Source organism: Leucopleurus acutus (genome assembly GCF_964270905.1).
Source record: "Leucopleurus acutus genome assembly, chromosome: 1".
In the NCBI taxonomy this organism is placed as follows: domain Eukaryota; kingdom Metazoa; phylum Chordata; class Mammalia; order Artiodactyla; family Delphinidae; genus Leucopleurus; species Leucopleurus acutus.
In genome coordinates this window covers 1,539,011-1,554,371 of record NC_139142.1, presented here as the reverse complement: position 1 = coordinate 1,554,371, position 15,361 = coordinate 1,539,011, and the positions used below count along the sequence as shown (strand labels likewise).

At 61.8% G+C, this 15,361-nt stretch overlaps 1 protein-coding gene across 3 annotated transcripts; it reads left to right on the top strand.

Annotated features, from left to right (window-relative positions):
• Positions 1 to 417: 417 nt before the first annotated feature.
• ZFYVE21 (zinc finger FYVE-type containing 21) lies at positions 418 to 15,307 on the top strand. 3 transcript variants are annotated; one of them, XM_082834926.1, is made up of 8 exons: positions 418 to 575; positions 9,663 to 9,713; positions 9,912 to 10,080; positions 11,971 to 12,046; positions 12,131 to 12,222; positions 12,719 to 12,772; positions 14,466 to 14,608; positions 14,740 to 15,307. In XM_082834926.1, exons 1-8 carry the CDS (start codon positions 438 to 440, stop codon positions 14,773 to 14,775), a joined length of 759 nt encoding a protein of 252 aa, XP_082691052.1. In that variant the 5' UTR covers positions 418 to 437; the 3' UTR covers positions 14,776 to 15,307. The 3 variants fall into 3 exon arrangements, with proteins under 3 accessions (XP_082691052.1, XP_082691053.1, XP_082691054.1); XM_082834928.1 differs by lacking the exon at positions 418 to 575 and adding an exon at positions 4,088 to 4,262; XM_082834927.1 differs by lacking the exon at positions 12,719 to 12,772.
• Positions 15,308 to 15,361: the final 54 nt, after the last annotated feature.

The window sequence follows — 15,361 nt, the reverse complement described above, 5'->3', positions numbered from 1 at the left end:
CGGCAACCACTACTCTTCGCACTCACCTAGCCCGCGCTCCACAGGCTTCTTCGCGCCATCCTACCCTTCGCAGCCTACTCTTCCAATGAGCGCCGGGCGCCTCGCGCCGGATACGCCAATCAGAGAGGAAGCGGCGCCCACGTCGCCGACTAATTGGCCAATCCAAAGTCTCAATAGCCCTGAGGGGGCGGAGCGTGCTCGGGCCGGCCCTCACTGCCTATTGGTGGCCGACCGCAGGGTGGCAGGGGAGGTACCCTTGCGCCAATTGGAGAGCGCAGCGACGGGACGGACATCTGGCGCCGATTGGTCCGCGCTCCGTGGTTGGCGTGGCTATTGGGCGGAGGCGCTGTCAGTCGCGCTGGCGGGGCGGGGCGGGGCGGGGCTCCCGGGGGGCTAGGGCCCGGTTGCGGGCGGCGGGCGAGCGCTGGGGCGGCGTCATGTCCTCCGAGGTGGCCGCGCGCCGCGACGCCAAGAAGCTGGTGCGCTCCCCCAGCGGCCTGCGTATGGTGCCAGAGCACCGCGCCTTCGGCAGCCCGTTCGGCCTGGAGGAGCCGCAGTGGGTCCCGGACAAGGAGGTAGGTCGCGGACGCCCGTCAGCCCCGGGACCGGATCCGCTCCCCCTGTCCCCTCCCCGTGCCCCCGAGCCTCCCGGCGTCCGCGTCCCGCGTCGGCTCCCCGGGCCCGCCCCACCTCCCCGACGCCCCTCCGCAGCCCGACCCGCTCTCCGCTTCCCGCGCACCCCGGCCCCGGAACTGCCTTCTCCGGCCCCTGTGTCCTCCCCACCCCCAAACCCGGCCGCCCTCGGGACGCCTGCCCCGCGCCCTAGCGGAGCCGCCGGGCTCCACCCCTCCCGGGCCACGGGTACTCTGCCTGGCCTGGTTCCCTTTCGCGGGGCGCCCAGTCTACCCCGCTCTCAAGAAACTGCCCCCCGAGGTTTCTGTGACCCCCTCACATATCTCCCTTCCTGATACGACCCGGGCTTTGCCCAGCTGCGAGGTCATCTGTGGATTCCGCCACATCCATAGGTCGAGCTGCTGGGCTGGAACCTTTGATACAGTTGCGACTCCCTCCCGCGAGGGAGGAGAGGAGTCTCGTGTTTGTTTATTTATAATCAGCGCTCTGTGCAGGGGACTCTCGCTGTGTGGATTGCCTGGCGGTGGTGTCTGAGGGAGTCTTGGGGGTGAGTACGCGTGTCCAGGTGGGGCGTGTGGAGGGCGTCCTGCCTGGGGAGCTGCACCTGCGCCCAGAGGTGAGGGGCGGGGTGGGGCGTGAGCTCTCCCGTGGGTGGGGTGGGGGCGGAACCTCTGAAGGCCTTTTTGTGCTGTGCCACAGGGTTTGGACTGGATCCCATAAGCCGGTTATTCTCAGCTATGCTAAGCCAGGCGGAAAAACTTACCGCATTCCTGTAAATCACAGACGTCCCAGAGACATAAAAGTAGCACGATTCATTTTTTTTACGCGGGCCTCTCACTGTTGTGGCCTCTCCCGTTGCGGAGCACAGGCTCCGGACGCGCAGGCTCAGCGGCCATGGCTCACGGGCCCAGCCGCTCCGCGGCATGTGGGATCTTCCCGGACCGGGGCACGAACCCGTGTCCCCTGCATCGGCAGGCGGACTCTCAACCACTGCGCCACCAGGGAAGCCCAGTAGCACGATTTTTGAAAATGCTTTAAGTTGCATCTCCTTCCAGCGTTCCGATTGACCACTTTTCCTTCCTCCCCGTAGAATGACGGTTGCAGGCGGCACGTTTTTTTGCAGGGGGGGCGAAGTGAGGGGATGCGATCAGGTGTTTTCAGGGCACTGGCGGTGAAGCGCCCAGAGCTCGGAGGGGCGGTTGGGCCAGCCGCGGGGAGGTCTCAGCGCCGTCCTGCCAGGGCTGCCCTTTCCTCCCATCTCCTGGTCACCGAGTCCCTGCAGGCCAGTGCACAGAGGGCGAGATGTTGGCGCGCAGGCGGGTCACTGAGCTGGCCCAGGCCACGTCCTCCCTTACTCTTGGGTTTCTGGTCGCCCTGTCTGTGCTCTTTCTCTTCTGCATTTTTCTTCCTGGCGTTTGCAGTGTTTGAAATCACAGAACATACCTTTTCTCGTGTGGTCTCCTTGGTTAGTGCTGTTAAAAGGTGATTAAAGAGAAAAAAGGTAATATCACGACTCTCGTTCTCCTAAGTGAATGCATGTTCCGGAGCTCTTTTAACTGCATCAGTGAGGGAGCCGGGCAGGTGTTATCAAGGTTCGAAGACAAGTCAGAACCGCACAGCCTGACCTGGAAGGAGGCAGGTGAGGGCAGGAGCTAGAGGCGAGTTGGTCTGTTCCACGCCGGGGGAGGGGAGCCGGGACAGGGACATACTGTGTCCGCAGCATCTCCACTTCACTGAGTGGGCACCAAGCGTGTCCTCGAGGCCAGGTCAGTGTGTCAGTCTTTTTCCACTTTTGTCCTCCGAGAACCCTCTTTAGACATTTTTTCCCCTGATTGATTCCCCCATGAAATGCTCACAGCAGGGATATGTCCACCTCCTTAGGGACCGTATGTGCGGGAGAACACCCCTCTGGACGATGTGCAGTTTTCCCCTGCAGCCCGCGAGCTGCTCTTCAGTTAACCTCTGGGTCCCCCCTGCCAGCACTCTTCAGGGCCCCTTGCTCTTTGCTGGAATGATTGTTTCGCAGGTTGTACTGCATGTGTTGTCTTTCTTTGCGGGTCCGGTGTTGAGGTGCGTCTGGGGCCCTGCCCGCCTGTCTGGGGGCTCTCGGGAAAGCGATCAGTGTGGGTGGGAGTGCTGGGATCAGCGTGGCACTCCTTCCTGTAACAGAAGTTTCGTTCTTGTGTTAGAAGGATGGCGGGGTGCCTTCCAGAAACACGCCCCCAGTTTGCCATCTGAGCAGCCAAAGAAGGCCCTAGAGGCGGAGGGAGCTCAGAGCGGGGAGGAAGCGCCAAGTGGCCGAGGACAGTTCCTCCTCTGACTTTGAGGAAGTGCGTGTTGAAACGCACTGGGGAATGTCCTAGAGTCCAGAAGGGACCAAGGGAAGCGTCGGGAGGAAAAGAAACTGGGAGTGGGGCAGTTGGGGCTGGGGCGTCGGGACGAAGGCTGGCCTTGGTTGCGGGGCCTTTGCCCCGCTGCTCGCGCGGCCTGGTGGCACTCGGCCTGCCCAGTGCTTCTGGACCCACGACCCTGGTGTGTGGGGCGGGGACTCAAGCGTGGATCTACCGGTGCTGAGAAGTAGGTTTACTTGTGGTTTGGGACGGGCGGTGGGGGGCATAGGTGGAGCATGGCAGGGGGCGACATGCTGTCCTCAGCTTCACCCGCCCCCGCACTCAGCTGTGGGTGGATGAGTGTCACGGTTGTGTGCAGCCGTCCTGTGTTCTTCGTCCCGGCTGTCTTCTGCTGGGTCCATCAGCGGCCAACCTGTTGCCCATCTATCAACTCTTTTTCTTTTTTTTTAAGTTTATTTACATGTGGTTTTCTTGTTGTGTTGCCATTATCAAAGTGGGCTTCATTTTTTTTTAAAATTAATTAATTAATTAATTTTGGCTGCATTGGGTCTTCATTGTGGTGCGCGGACTCTAGGCGTGTGGGCTCAGTAGTTGTGGCTCGTGGGCTCAGTAGTTGTGGCTCGTGGGCTCTAGAGCGCAGGCTCAGTAGTTGTGGCACATGGGCTTAGCTGCTCCACAGCATGTGGGATCTTCCTGGACCAGGGCTCAAACCCGTGTCCCCTGCACTGGCAGGCAGGTTCTTAACCACTGCACCACCAGGGAAGCCCTATCAACTCTTTACTCAGTGCCTGACCCTGTGCCAGCTTGGTAGCTGGGGCCCACAGGGGCATCCCTTACAGATGTTGGAAAACGTGGGGATGTGGGTACATCTGTAGCTCTCAGCTTCTCAGAGGGGTTCCTGACCCAGAAGTAACTGAGACTTGCTTTCCTGGTGTCTCTGTGCCCCTGGGAGCTTGTGAGGTGGGGAGGCAGTGGCGGGACAGGGAGGGCCTGGGAATAGCTTGGGCCTCGTGTGGCTGCCGTCCGAGTGTCCCATGACCAGGAGAGTGGCCTTAGGGGTGGGCTGTCTGGGCACACAGCCATAAGGACTTGCTACAAGTAGCCCAAAATACTGAATTTTATCGTTAGAATCCATGCAGTTTTGCATCCCTTTTCTTCCTGTCCTGGGCGCTGGGTTTAGCCAGTGATGACGATGGCTCTGCACTGTCACTGACGTCAGATGCTCTGCAGATGCAGAACCGGGGAGGAGAGAGCACAAGTGTGTCAAACAAAAACAAGGTGAGGAGAGATTTGTGTCCCCAGGGTCACTGTGGGGGGAGGTCCGGCCCAGGGCCCTGTGAGCTCTCCAAAGGCAGGTGGCAGGGGCTTGCTCCATGGGAGGGGCAGCCCAGGCTAGGAGAGAGTGGGGTGGGAGGGGCAGGTGGTGTGATCTGACAGAGGATCAGGGCGTGCATCACCCCAGGACAGCCTGTCTCAGGCTACGGGGTGGGTCAGAGTTCAAGGCCCTGAAGGAAGGAGAGATGAACGAAGGTTGTATCAAGTCCAGTTCGTGGGCGCTTTGTTCCGATGGATGTGTCAGCCAGTCCCATCTGCAGTCCGCGTGTGGCTTGTGGGGTGGGTGGACAGGGGTGTCTGTTAGTCTTCTCTGGGGCAAGAGGGGAGGGGGCCCTTTGCAGGATGCGTTCCCAGAGCACTGTGGGCGGCGTCCCCGGTCTCTGGTCTCGTGGCCTCCGGGATCCCAGGCGGGTCCCCATGGTCAGGAGCCAGGAGAGCTGCCCACGGCTGCTCGGGCCCGCGGGGCGCTGCTGCCAGTGTTGGGAGAAGGCGGGTTCCTGGCCGTCCTGCGGGACATGGGCAGTGGCAGCCTCTCCTTCCTGGGATGTGGTGTCCGCACCTGCTGCTCCCTGTTTGATGGCTCTGGGCTTTGTCCTTGGAGGTGTTCTGTCCCTGCCGCTCCTTCCCTCAGGCGCCCCACCCACCCCCGTGAAAGCATCTGTTGTCAAATTCGTCTCGTTCCCGGGGCTGCTGTGTGTCTGCTCTTCGTCCCTTGAGCTGGTTTCTAACATCCTATTGGTTCCCTCATTAGTTAATGAGTTAAATCTTTTTTTTAAAATTTATTTTAATTAATTTATTGATTTTTGGCTGCGTTGGGTCTTCGTTGCTGTGCACGGACTTTCTCTAGTTGCAGCGAGCAGGGGCTACTCTTCGTTGCGGTGCGTGGGCTTCTCATTGCAGTGGCTTCTCTTGTTGCGGAGCACGGGCTCTAGGCACGCGGGCTTCAGTAGCTGTGGCTCGCGGGCTCTACAGCGCAGGCTCAGTAGTTGTGGCACACGGGCTTAGCTGCTCTGCGGCATGTGGGATCTTCCCGGACCAGGGCTCGGACCCGTGTCCCCTGCATTGGCAGGCGGATTCTTAACCACTGCGTCACCAGGGAAGTCCGTGAGTTAAATCTTTGACGTGGGTTCACTTTATATTTGTAGGAGTTATGCTTTTACTCTTTGAAAACGGTCGTCTTTCAACAAAGATACAGTAATACATGTAATTTTGTAACTTATTTTTATGATTTATTTTTGAGGAAGCTTTTTCTTTTTAATTTAATTATTTTTGGCTGTGTTGGGTGTTCGTTGCTGCATGTGGGCTTTCTGTAGTTGCGGCGAGCAGGGGCTACTCTTCGTTGTGGTGCGCGGGCTTCTCATTGCGGTGGCTTCTCTTGTTGTGGAGCACGGGCTCTGGGAAGAGGAAGCTTTTTTAAAAAAAATATTTATTTATTTATTCGCTTGTTTGTTTCGGCTGTGCCGGGTCTGAGTTGCGGTATGCACGTGGGATCTAGTTCCCCGACCAGGGATCGAACCTGGGCCCCCTGTGATGGGAGCCCAGGGTCTTACGCACTGGACCACGAGGGAAGTCCCCTTGTAGCCTGAGAAGCGGTCTAGCGTGCAAGCCAGGCGCAGCCGGGCAGGTGTTGTCTCTCCTAGCACAGCCAAGGACAGTGTGGGAGGAGGCGTGACTGTCCTTTGCCGCTCCAGCCTCAGAGGGAGGGTGGGCATCTGTCCCAAACGCTGTCCTTTTTTTTTTTTTTTTTTTTTTGCGGTACGCGGGCCTCTCAGTGCTGTGGCCCCTCCCGTTGCGGAGCACGGGCCCCAGATGCGCAGGCTCAGCGGCCATGGCTCACGGGCCCAGCCGCTCTGCGGCATGTGGGATCTTCCCAGACCGGGGCACGAACCCGTGTCCCCTGCATCGGCAGGGGGACTCCCAACCACTGCGCCACCAGGGAAGCCCTGTCCTTTTTATAGTAACTTCTTTTTAAACGCTCCTTTAGACTCTCCAAACTCTCTCTTCCAGCTATTCTACCTTGAGGGAAGATGCCCTGTCGGCCGTCCTGATGCGCTGCCCCGGGCACCCCCAGGGCTCCCTGTGCTGGAGTCGGACAGCAGGTCGGCAGAGGCCGCGGGTCTCCAAGCAGCCCTGTGGCCCAGCCTCTGCCCTCGGCTGCGTGCCGGGGTGGGCCCCGCGATGCCCGAAGGCCCCCCTGCCCTGAAGCCCTCCACCTGGGCCCAGCTTCCCGTGGCCGTTTCTGGTCTCTCCTTTGATTGCTCGTAACCCCTCACTTCCCCACCAGAAAGCACACCTCCAACCTCGTCTGAACTCCCCTGCGTTGGCAGGTGGGCATGAGTCAGCTGTTGCTTTCCTGGCCCTGCGAGGGGTTGAGGCCGCTGGGCTCTGACCCTGGGGCTGCAGCCGGGAGCGCCTCGGCGTCGGGTGTTGCACTAGAGGCTGTCTGTGCCACCCCTCCGGCTCCCTTGTCCTCTCGTGGGCGCCCAGGGGACACTGTGGAGGCCACCCTTACCACCGGCTTCCTCCCAACTGCGGGGCAGGAGTCCTGGGGGTGAGCGCAGGGGCCCCGGTGGTGGGCTGGAGGCCCCACCGTTGACACTGTTTCACTTGAGGACGAGGACGGCCCTGCTGGTCCTACCGCCCGTCCTGGCGGGTGGGGAGCGGCCTGGGGCAGCCCGCGGAGGATCAGGCAGCATCTGCATGTGTGTCTGTGTCTCTGTGCCTGTCTGCATGTGCTGTGTGTGTTTGTGCCTTAACCTGCACCTCACACGCAGGGCCCTCACTGAGCTCCTGTGGGTCCCGGTTCTCCCTTACAAGTGTGCCTGTCTGTGATGCCAGCCCCAGCCCACCCTAGTGATGCCGCGGTGACACAGGCCTGGGTGCGACATAGTCCGGGAGGCTGGAACCCAGGCAGCTTTTGTCACACATGGTGCAGGTGGGTTGCTCACACCTGGTTTCTGGACTCCGTCTCCCCAGACAGTGGTTTCCCAGAACCCCAGAGCCTCTGGGTCCAGGTCAGGTGAACGGGGCTCGGCCTGGGCTTTTCGTTTCCTTTCGATGCAGCTGGTTTATCAGACAAGGTGTGAGTTCTTTGGTGGTAATTTTACTCTCATATCTTCACCAGTTGCTTTATTTCCTTATTTAATTCTGTTTTCATATCAAATTGTTCTCTTGATAACTTTAAAAGCTTCTTTTATATAATCCACAGGAAACTTACTTTATTTAAAGCCTGTAAGTTTTCTGAATAACCTCGTTGGTTATTTACATTAATACAAAACTTCTAGATCACTAATGTTTTTAAGGGAGTGAATTTTATTTATTTAAAAAATTTATTTATTTTATTTATTTATTTTTGGTTGCGTTGGATCTTCGTTGCTGCGTGCGGTCTTTCTCTAGTTGCGGCGAGCAAGGGCTGCTCTTCGTTGCAGTGCGTAGGCTTCTCATTATGGTGGCTTCTTGTTGCAGAGCACGGGCTCTAGGCACGCAGGCTTCAGTAGTTGTGGCATGCAGGCTCAGTAGTTGTGGCGTGTGGGCTCAGTAGTTGTGGCGTGTGGGCTCAGTAGTTGTGGCGTGTGGGCTCAGTAGTTGTGGCTCATGGGCTCTAGAGCTCAGACTCAGTAGTTGTGGCACGTGAGCTCAGTAGTTGTGGCTCGGGGGCTCTAGAGTGCAGGCTCAGTAGTTGTGGCTTGTGGGCTCTAGAGCGCAGGCTCAGTAGTTGTGGTGCACGGGCTCAGTAGTTGTGACACGTGCAGTCAGTAGTTGTGGCTCACGGGCTCTGGAGCACAGGCTCAGTATTTGTGGCACACGGGCTTAGTTGCTCCGCAGCATGTGGGATCTTCCTAGACCAGGGCTCAAACCCTCATCCCCTGCATTGGCAGGCGGATTCTTAGCCACTGCACCACCAAGGAAGCCCCGGGAGCAAATGTTAAATTCTGCTGTGGTCTTAGTTTAGAAATTGGTCTCTCAGTTGTGTAGATGCGAGCCTCCCGGCGAGGGTGGGGCAGCCCTGGGCTCCGTGTCCCAGCCGTGGGTGCAGGACACGCATGGACTCGGGAGGCAGCTCTCGCACTGGAGCCTGGCCTGACGCTGGTGGTCCAGCCGGCTTTCCCCACATCCAGTGGATTCTGTGGCTGGCAGATGTGTGAGGTCACAGGAGAGCGTGGCACACAGATGCCCTGCCATGGGTGGAGGCCCAAGGGCCAAACACACGGAACATTCCAGAACTGACAGCGAGAGGCAATGGCAGGGACTGGTGGAAGCAGCTGCGCTGTGATTAGCCAGCTCATGCCTGAAGCCGACAGGGACTCTGTGGACGGTTCTGGAGAGCCAAGGTGGGCCAGGCCCTGTGTCCCAGCCCAGAAAGCAGCGTAAGAGCAAAGAGAAAATAAGGAAACATCAATCACAGGATCTCAGAACGCTTAGACACTAGCCCAGGGTGGGGCCGTGGCCACGTAGAGCTGGGTGGGCTCGGGGCCGGCCTGGATGCCTGTCCTCCCACGGAGAAGGGCACACTGCGTGTGGATGCCAGGCTCCTTCCATAAGCTTCCTCAGGGTCCCGGCCCCATGGTGGGCCCTGGCACCTGCTGTGCCTTTCCTCAGAGCAACAGACCCGGCTGCAGGCGCAGGCCTGGGGGTGGGAGGGGTGCAGAGCAGGGGTCAAGGTCAAGCACTGCGTTGGCAGAACGGGGAGGATGGGGAGCAAAGCCTGGGCGGCAAGTGGGTTCTGGCTGCCCAGATTGAAGCCAGGCAGTGAGGATGAAGGGCAGGGCACTGGGGTCAGGCCGTGTTGGCCAGGACTGACTGGGGACTGGCCGGGTTCGGGTCGCGTGGTGGTTAGGGTGTCTGGCTCCCTGACAGTGGCCTCTTACTGTCACCGTGTCACTGGGGTGAGGTGGCGCATGTGTCCAGGAGCAGCTTTCCCACCGTGGAGGCTGAGCCTTGGCGGCGCGGGGACAGTCTGTCCGCACTTGGTGCCAGGATGGGAAAAAACCCTCGCTTTGTCAGATAAGAGGTCTGAGGTCCTCTGCGTGGTTGGTTGGTTTGGTGATAATGTGGCCGTTTCCGGCCCTGGACCTCGGCCTGTCCCTGGAGCACTGTCCCCAGCCTCCCCGCTGAGCCCCGGGCATTTGGGGCTGGTAGCACCCTTGCTAGCTAGACGCTGCCCCAGCTCAGCAGACCCACTGCGCTTCTCCGCGCGGGGACCCGGTGTAGATCACTTTCTGCTGTGGCATCACATCATCTCACAGCCGATCCTGGGTTCCGGTGACAGGACGGGGCTCCCTGAGGAGCTGACCACGTGGCCTTGGCAGCCGGGTCCTGACGCCCTGTCACCTTCTCTCCTAGTGCCCGAGGTGCATGCAGTGCGACACCAAGTTTGACTTTCTCACCAGGAAGGTGAGCTGCGGTGGGGCGGGAGGGGCCTGGGGGGTGGGAGTGGGCGCTGTCTGTCGCGGAGCCTCGGGGACAGTGGCAGCCTGGTCAGCAGGCAGGGTTCCGGCCGCTGGGAAACCGTTGGGACCCTCGAGGCATCTGGTCGTGGATGCCGGTGGCGTGGGTCTCCGGGGGTCCTCACTGCCTGCCCCGCGTCTGCAGCACCACTGTCGCCGGTGTGGGAAGTGCTTCTGCGACAAGTGCTGCAGCCAGAAGGTGGCGCTGCGGCGCATGTGCTTCGTGGACCCCGTGCGGCAGTGCGCTGAGTGCGCCCTGGTGTCCCACCGGGAGGCCGAGTTCTACGACAAGCAGCTCAAGCTGCTCCTGAGCGGTGAGCACCTGGGGCCTCGTGTCTGTCGTGTGGTGGCTGCGATGCTGTGACGCCGTGCCTGGCCTCTGTCTCTGCAGGGTGCCTGCTGCAGGCTTGGGACCAATGGTTGGGACTCCAGGTGCGGCCCCCGCCATCCTGGGACATGGTGGTGGCTAGAGAGCAGCTCTCTCCCCCTGCCTGCTGCCCCTTCCCCCTGCCTGCTGCCCCCTCCCCGTGCCTGCTGCCCCTCCCAGTGCCTGCTGCCCCTCCCCGTGCCTGCTGCCCCTCCCCCTGCCTGCTGCCCCCTCCCCCTGCCTGCTGCCCCCTCCCCCTGCCTGCTGCCCCTCCCCGTGCCTGCTGCCCCTTCCCCCTGCCTGCTGCCCCCTCCCCCTGCCTGCTGCCCCTCCCCGTGCCTGCTGACCCCTACCCCTGCCTGCTGCCCCTCCCCGTGCCTGCTGCCCCTTCCCCCTGCCTGCTGCCCCCTACCCCTGCCTGCTGCCCCTCCCCGTGCCTGCTGACCCCTACCCCTGCCTGCTGCCCCTCCCCGTGCCTGCTGCCCCTTACCCCTGCCTGCTGCCCCTCCCCGTGCCTGCTGCCCCTTCCCCCTGCCTGCTGCCCCTCCCCGTGCCTGCTGCCCCTCCCCCTGCCTGCTGCCCCCTCCCCCTGCCTGCTGCCCCTCCCCGTGCCTGCTGCCCCTTCCCCCTGCCTGCTGCCCCTCCCAGTGCCTGCTGCCCCTCCCCGTGCCTGCTTCCCTCTACCCCTGCCTGCTGCCCCTCCCCGTGCCTGCTGCCCCTTCCCCCTGCCTGCTGCCCCCTACCCCTGCCTGCTGCCCTTCCCCGTGCCTGCTGCCCCCTCCCCGTGCCTGCTGCCCCCTCCCCCTGCCTGCTGCCCCCTCCCTCTGCCAGCTGCCCTTCCCCGTGCCTGCTGCCCCCTCCCCATGCCTGCTGCCCCCTCCCTCTGCCTGCTGCCCTTCCCCGTGCCTGCTGCCCCCTCCCCCTGCCTGCTGCCTCCTCCCCGTGCCTGCTGTCCCCTCCCCCTGCCTGCTGCCCCCTCCCTCTGCCTGCTGCCCTTCCCCGTGCCTGCTGCCCCCTCCCTCTGCCTGCTGCCCTTCCCCGTGCCTGCTGCCCCCTCCCCCTGCCTGCTGCCCTTCCCCATGCCTGCTGCCCCCTCCCCCTGCCTGCTGCCCCCTCCCTCTGCCTGCTGCCCTTCCCCGTGCCTGCTGCCCCCTCCCCCTGCCTGCTGCCCCTTCCCCATGCCTGCTGCCCCCTCCCCCTGCCTGCTGCCCCCTCCCTCTGCCTGCTGCCCTTCCCCGTGCCTGCTGCCCCCTCCCCCTGCCTGCTGCCCTTCCCCATGCCTGCTGTCCCCTCCCCCTGCCTGCTGCCCCCTCCCTCTGCCTGCTGCCCTTCCCCGTGCCTGCTGCCCCCTCCCCCTGCCTGCTGCCCCCTCCCTCTGCCTGCTGCCCTTCCCCGTGCCTGCTGCCCCCTCCCTCTGCCTGCTGCCCTTCCCCGTACCTGCTGCCCCCTCCCTCTGCCTGCTGCCCTTCCCCGTGCCTGCTGTCCCCTCCCAGGCCTTGGCAGCCTAGCCCCCCCGGCCTGCAGGCCCCTTCCACCTCCTGGCAGCAGGGCAGGTGGTGCTGCCCAGTGGCCCCTGAGCACTGGGGGAGGGTCGGCGCCCTGTGAGCCAGGCCCTTGGGAGGTAAGGCCCCTGGGAGCCCCAGGCAGCACCTTTTATTTCCACTGTTGAACCCCAACCCCGTCACGGCCTTTCCGCCTCAGCCGAGGGCCCCACAGAACAGAGCTGCCACCTGTCTTGCTTTCCTTTTGTCCTCTGTGCGTGTCCCCTGGTGGGCTGGCCTGGAAGGGGAGGCGAGAAGGGAGCTGCCGGGGCCTCATGTCTGGTTTTCATCCCCAGGAGCCACCTTCCTGGTAACTTTTGGAAACTCGGAGAAGCCAGACACGATGGTCTGTCGTCTTTCCAGCAACCAGAGGTAAAAGCGGGTGCTGCGCGGCACTGACGCTCTGTCGCTCCGAGCCTGAAGTGACGTGGTGTGGACACCCTTCGCTTGCTGCAGGTACCTGCTTCTGGACGGGGACAGTCGCCACGAGGTCGAGGTCACGCGCATTGCCGCCGTGCAGATGCTCACGGAAGGCTTCCCTCCTGGAGGTGAGCGCCGTGTGGCACCGGCCTGGGTGACCCTCGAGGTCTGTGGGCCGTCGCGCTCAGCCGTGGCGGGGGCTTGTGTTCAGTGAGTGGCTGTAGGAGCTCGCCAGGAGAATGGGGCTGAACGTGTAAAACAAGCGGGGACTACCCTTCTGTACGTTTCACTTCCTGTCGGACTCGGGTCAGGGGTAAGGCTCCGGCGGCAGCTGGCATCGGTCCGATTCCCCGATGCCTGGATCGTTGCCCGCCCAGCACCACGACCCCCAGGGTCTGCGGGGACGACCCTCCTCCTGGAGCTTGCGGAGCGCTTAGCCTATTCTGGATCTTTCCACCTAAACTTTCGCACTTCAGCAGCTGTCCTTCCACGGAAGTGGAGTTGGTGTTCCGCGTTGGGCGCAGTGCGCTGAAGAAACCCACGTGACTTAGTCCGTCTTGCTTTCTGTTTTCTGATCGGCTCTTGCTTGTTCTTCTCTCCTGCCGGCCTACCTTCTTGACGTAGAAAAAGACATGCACACTTATACCAGCCTCCCGGGGAGCCAGCCCGTCTCTGAAGGTCAGCTCCCCGCTCCCCGCCGCTCTCCCTGCCCCCGCGCCGGGCTGCGCCTCCTTCAGACCCTGCTGTGTGCTGGGGTCCACGCCGAGGCTCTCTGTGAAACACACATTCCCTTCTTTTGGTTGATTTGAAGGACAGTTGGGTCTAAGACGGGCAGACAAAGCATGAATGAAGCAATCTATCTCGTTTGCTCAGTTCTGCGCTCCCAAGGGGAGCCCTACGCAGTGTTTCCTAACGTCCCCTGGGCATCCTCCCCTGGGCATCCACTGGGGCCTGAGGGGGGCGCGGGCGGCGGCCCTCCCCAGCGCGCTCCCGTCCCTCCGCAGCGCGCTCGCTCCCGTCTTCTCTCGTAGGAGCCTCCCTGCGCTCCTGGGCCCGCAGGTGGCGAGGGGAGCGGGCCGGCTCAGCGTTTGCCCCCTGTCCCCGAGCACAGGCTGTGCGTGGCGGCACCTGTGCTGGGCCGTGAGCCGAAGGTGCGGAAGTCACGGTCCGGAGAAGCGGGGGGCCACCCCCCACCCAGGCCGGGGCCTCCCTCCGTGTCCTTCCCACGTGTGGGCGGGGCCGGGGGCTGGTGGCGCTATGCGGCCCCTTGTGGCGGTGCTGGGAGGACAGTGAGCCCTGCTCTGCCCAGGCTTCCGGAACCGTTAAATGTCCAGAAAAATGTGTTCCCAGGTGGGCGGGGGCGGTGGCCACAGCAGCGTTGCGCACTTTCTGTCGAGGCCCAGGTACTTGCATGCAGCTCTGCCGGCCACAGACTCAGAATGCGACAGCGGTCGTAGGAGCCATGGAAACGTGGCTTGGGCCAGTAGAAGTCTACTTATGGGAGCAGGGGGTGGGCAGAGCACAGCCTGCCTGCCCCAGAGCCCGGGGGCGGGGGGCACTCCTGCAAGGAGCCCAGGCAGGGACAAGCCGCTTGACACCCAGGGTCGAACCGTGGCTTATGAAAGGTCATGAGGGGCGTCCCAGGCCTTGGGTGGCGGGGCACTTCCAGCCGGATCGACCTCCCGGTGGGCCGGGCCTCTCCCCCCCCAGCACCTGCTCCCCCACCGGCCTGCATTTGACTCTGAGACCTGCGTCTGATGGAAGGGATCTTCTGAGCTGGGTAACGGCTCACAATGGAGTTTTCCTCCCAAGTCACAAAGTGGAACAGCTGTAGGTAGGCAAACTCCACTGTGAGGCTTGGTCTCCTTGCCACTTTTCTGACTGCAGTCGTGACAGAAAGGCCGTCTGTTCCTCCAGCCGTTGGTTCTCAGAGCAGGTGCTGGGGTCCCGTCGTCGTCCATGGTGTCACAGCCCAAAGGCGGGCAGTGTCCCAGCAGGCCGACCCCACATGGCATCTTTTCAGGAGCTCATGTACTAGAGTGGGGTGTTGGTGGCACTTGTGCCCTCCGCTTTGACCCTGGCTCTCCAGAGTAGGGTGGGGGTGAGGCCAGCGTGACAGGCAGGGTGCAGCCTGGGCAGCCCTCCCAATGGCACCGCGCCTCTCCCTGGGTTCTTGGCCACGTGGTGCCGGGCCTGTGAGCTTGGGCTCAAACGCTGGGCAGCCCCTAGCCCAGGGCCCGCCACCAGGCTGCCTCCGTCTGAGACCAGCACCAGGGCTGGGGAGGAGGCGCCCCGGCAGCACATCAGGGCCGGCGGCACCCTGGGCGCTCAGCGCCCCCTCGGGCTTCCTTACCTTGTCTCCCCACTCCAGGAGGCAACGCGCGGGCCACAGGCATGACCCTGCAGTACACGGCGCCAGGGGCGGAGGGCGTGACGCAGCTGAAGCTGACGGCCGGGGAGGACGCAAACGGCAGCAGAAGGCAGGCGACAGCATGGCTGGTGGCCATGCACAAGGTACCGTGGGCCTGGCCCTTCTGCTCAGAGCACTGCCCACCTTTCCCAGAGGGAGGCCCGCTGCCTGCCTACCCGGGGTGCCCCCACTGGATTCAGCCAGGCACACGCATTTATCTCTGGTCACCTTGCAGGCTGCCAAGCTTCTCTACGAATCTCGGGACCAGTAACGCCACGTGGGCTGGATAGTCCGCTAGGGGCAGCAGCACCTGCTCGCCGAGCACGCACAGGCACAACTAACCCTACAAGTGCTGGAAACGCAACTCAAGTACTCGGAGCTTCCCTAGTGCAATATGTACACAGTTGATTAATGCTCAGAACACCTCGTGCTTTAGAATTTGTCTCATCGATGCCTAATTGGGGGTGGGAGAGACTGAGCTACACTACTGCTAAACTCTTTTTAGCATAATCTATACCATGTTTTTATGAGTGCCCAAGTTTACTAGATGGTTCTGGCCCCTTGATGTTCGTTCCATTAATTCTTCCACAGAGGTGATCTGGGCAGTGGTGACTCGGCCTGATTTGTACTGGAGCGCATCTCACAGACTGCCCGTTCATGTGTCACTCATCTGGGGCTATGAACAAACCTTTGCTACTTCACAGGGAAAGGAACAAGATTTGTGTTTTGTACTTTTCACTGTTTCCCTTTATTAAAATAATTGTGCAACAATTTGTATATAAAGCTTACGATTAAAACCTATTTTGAAAATACGGATCCGGCCTCACCTCGCTGTGTCCAGACAACGTGAGCTTCAT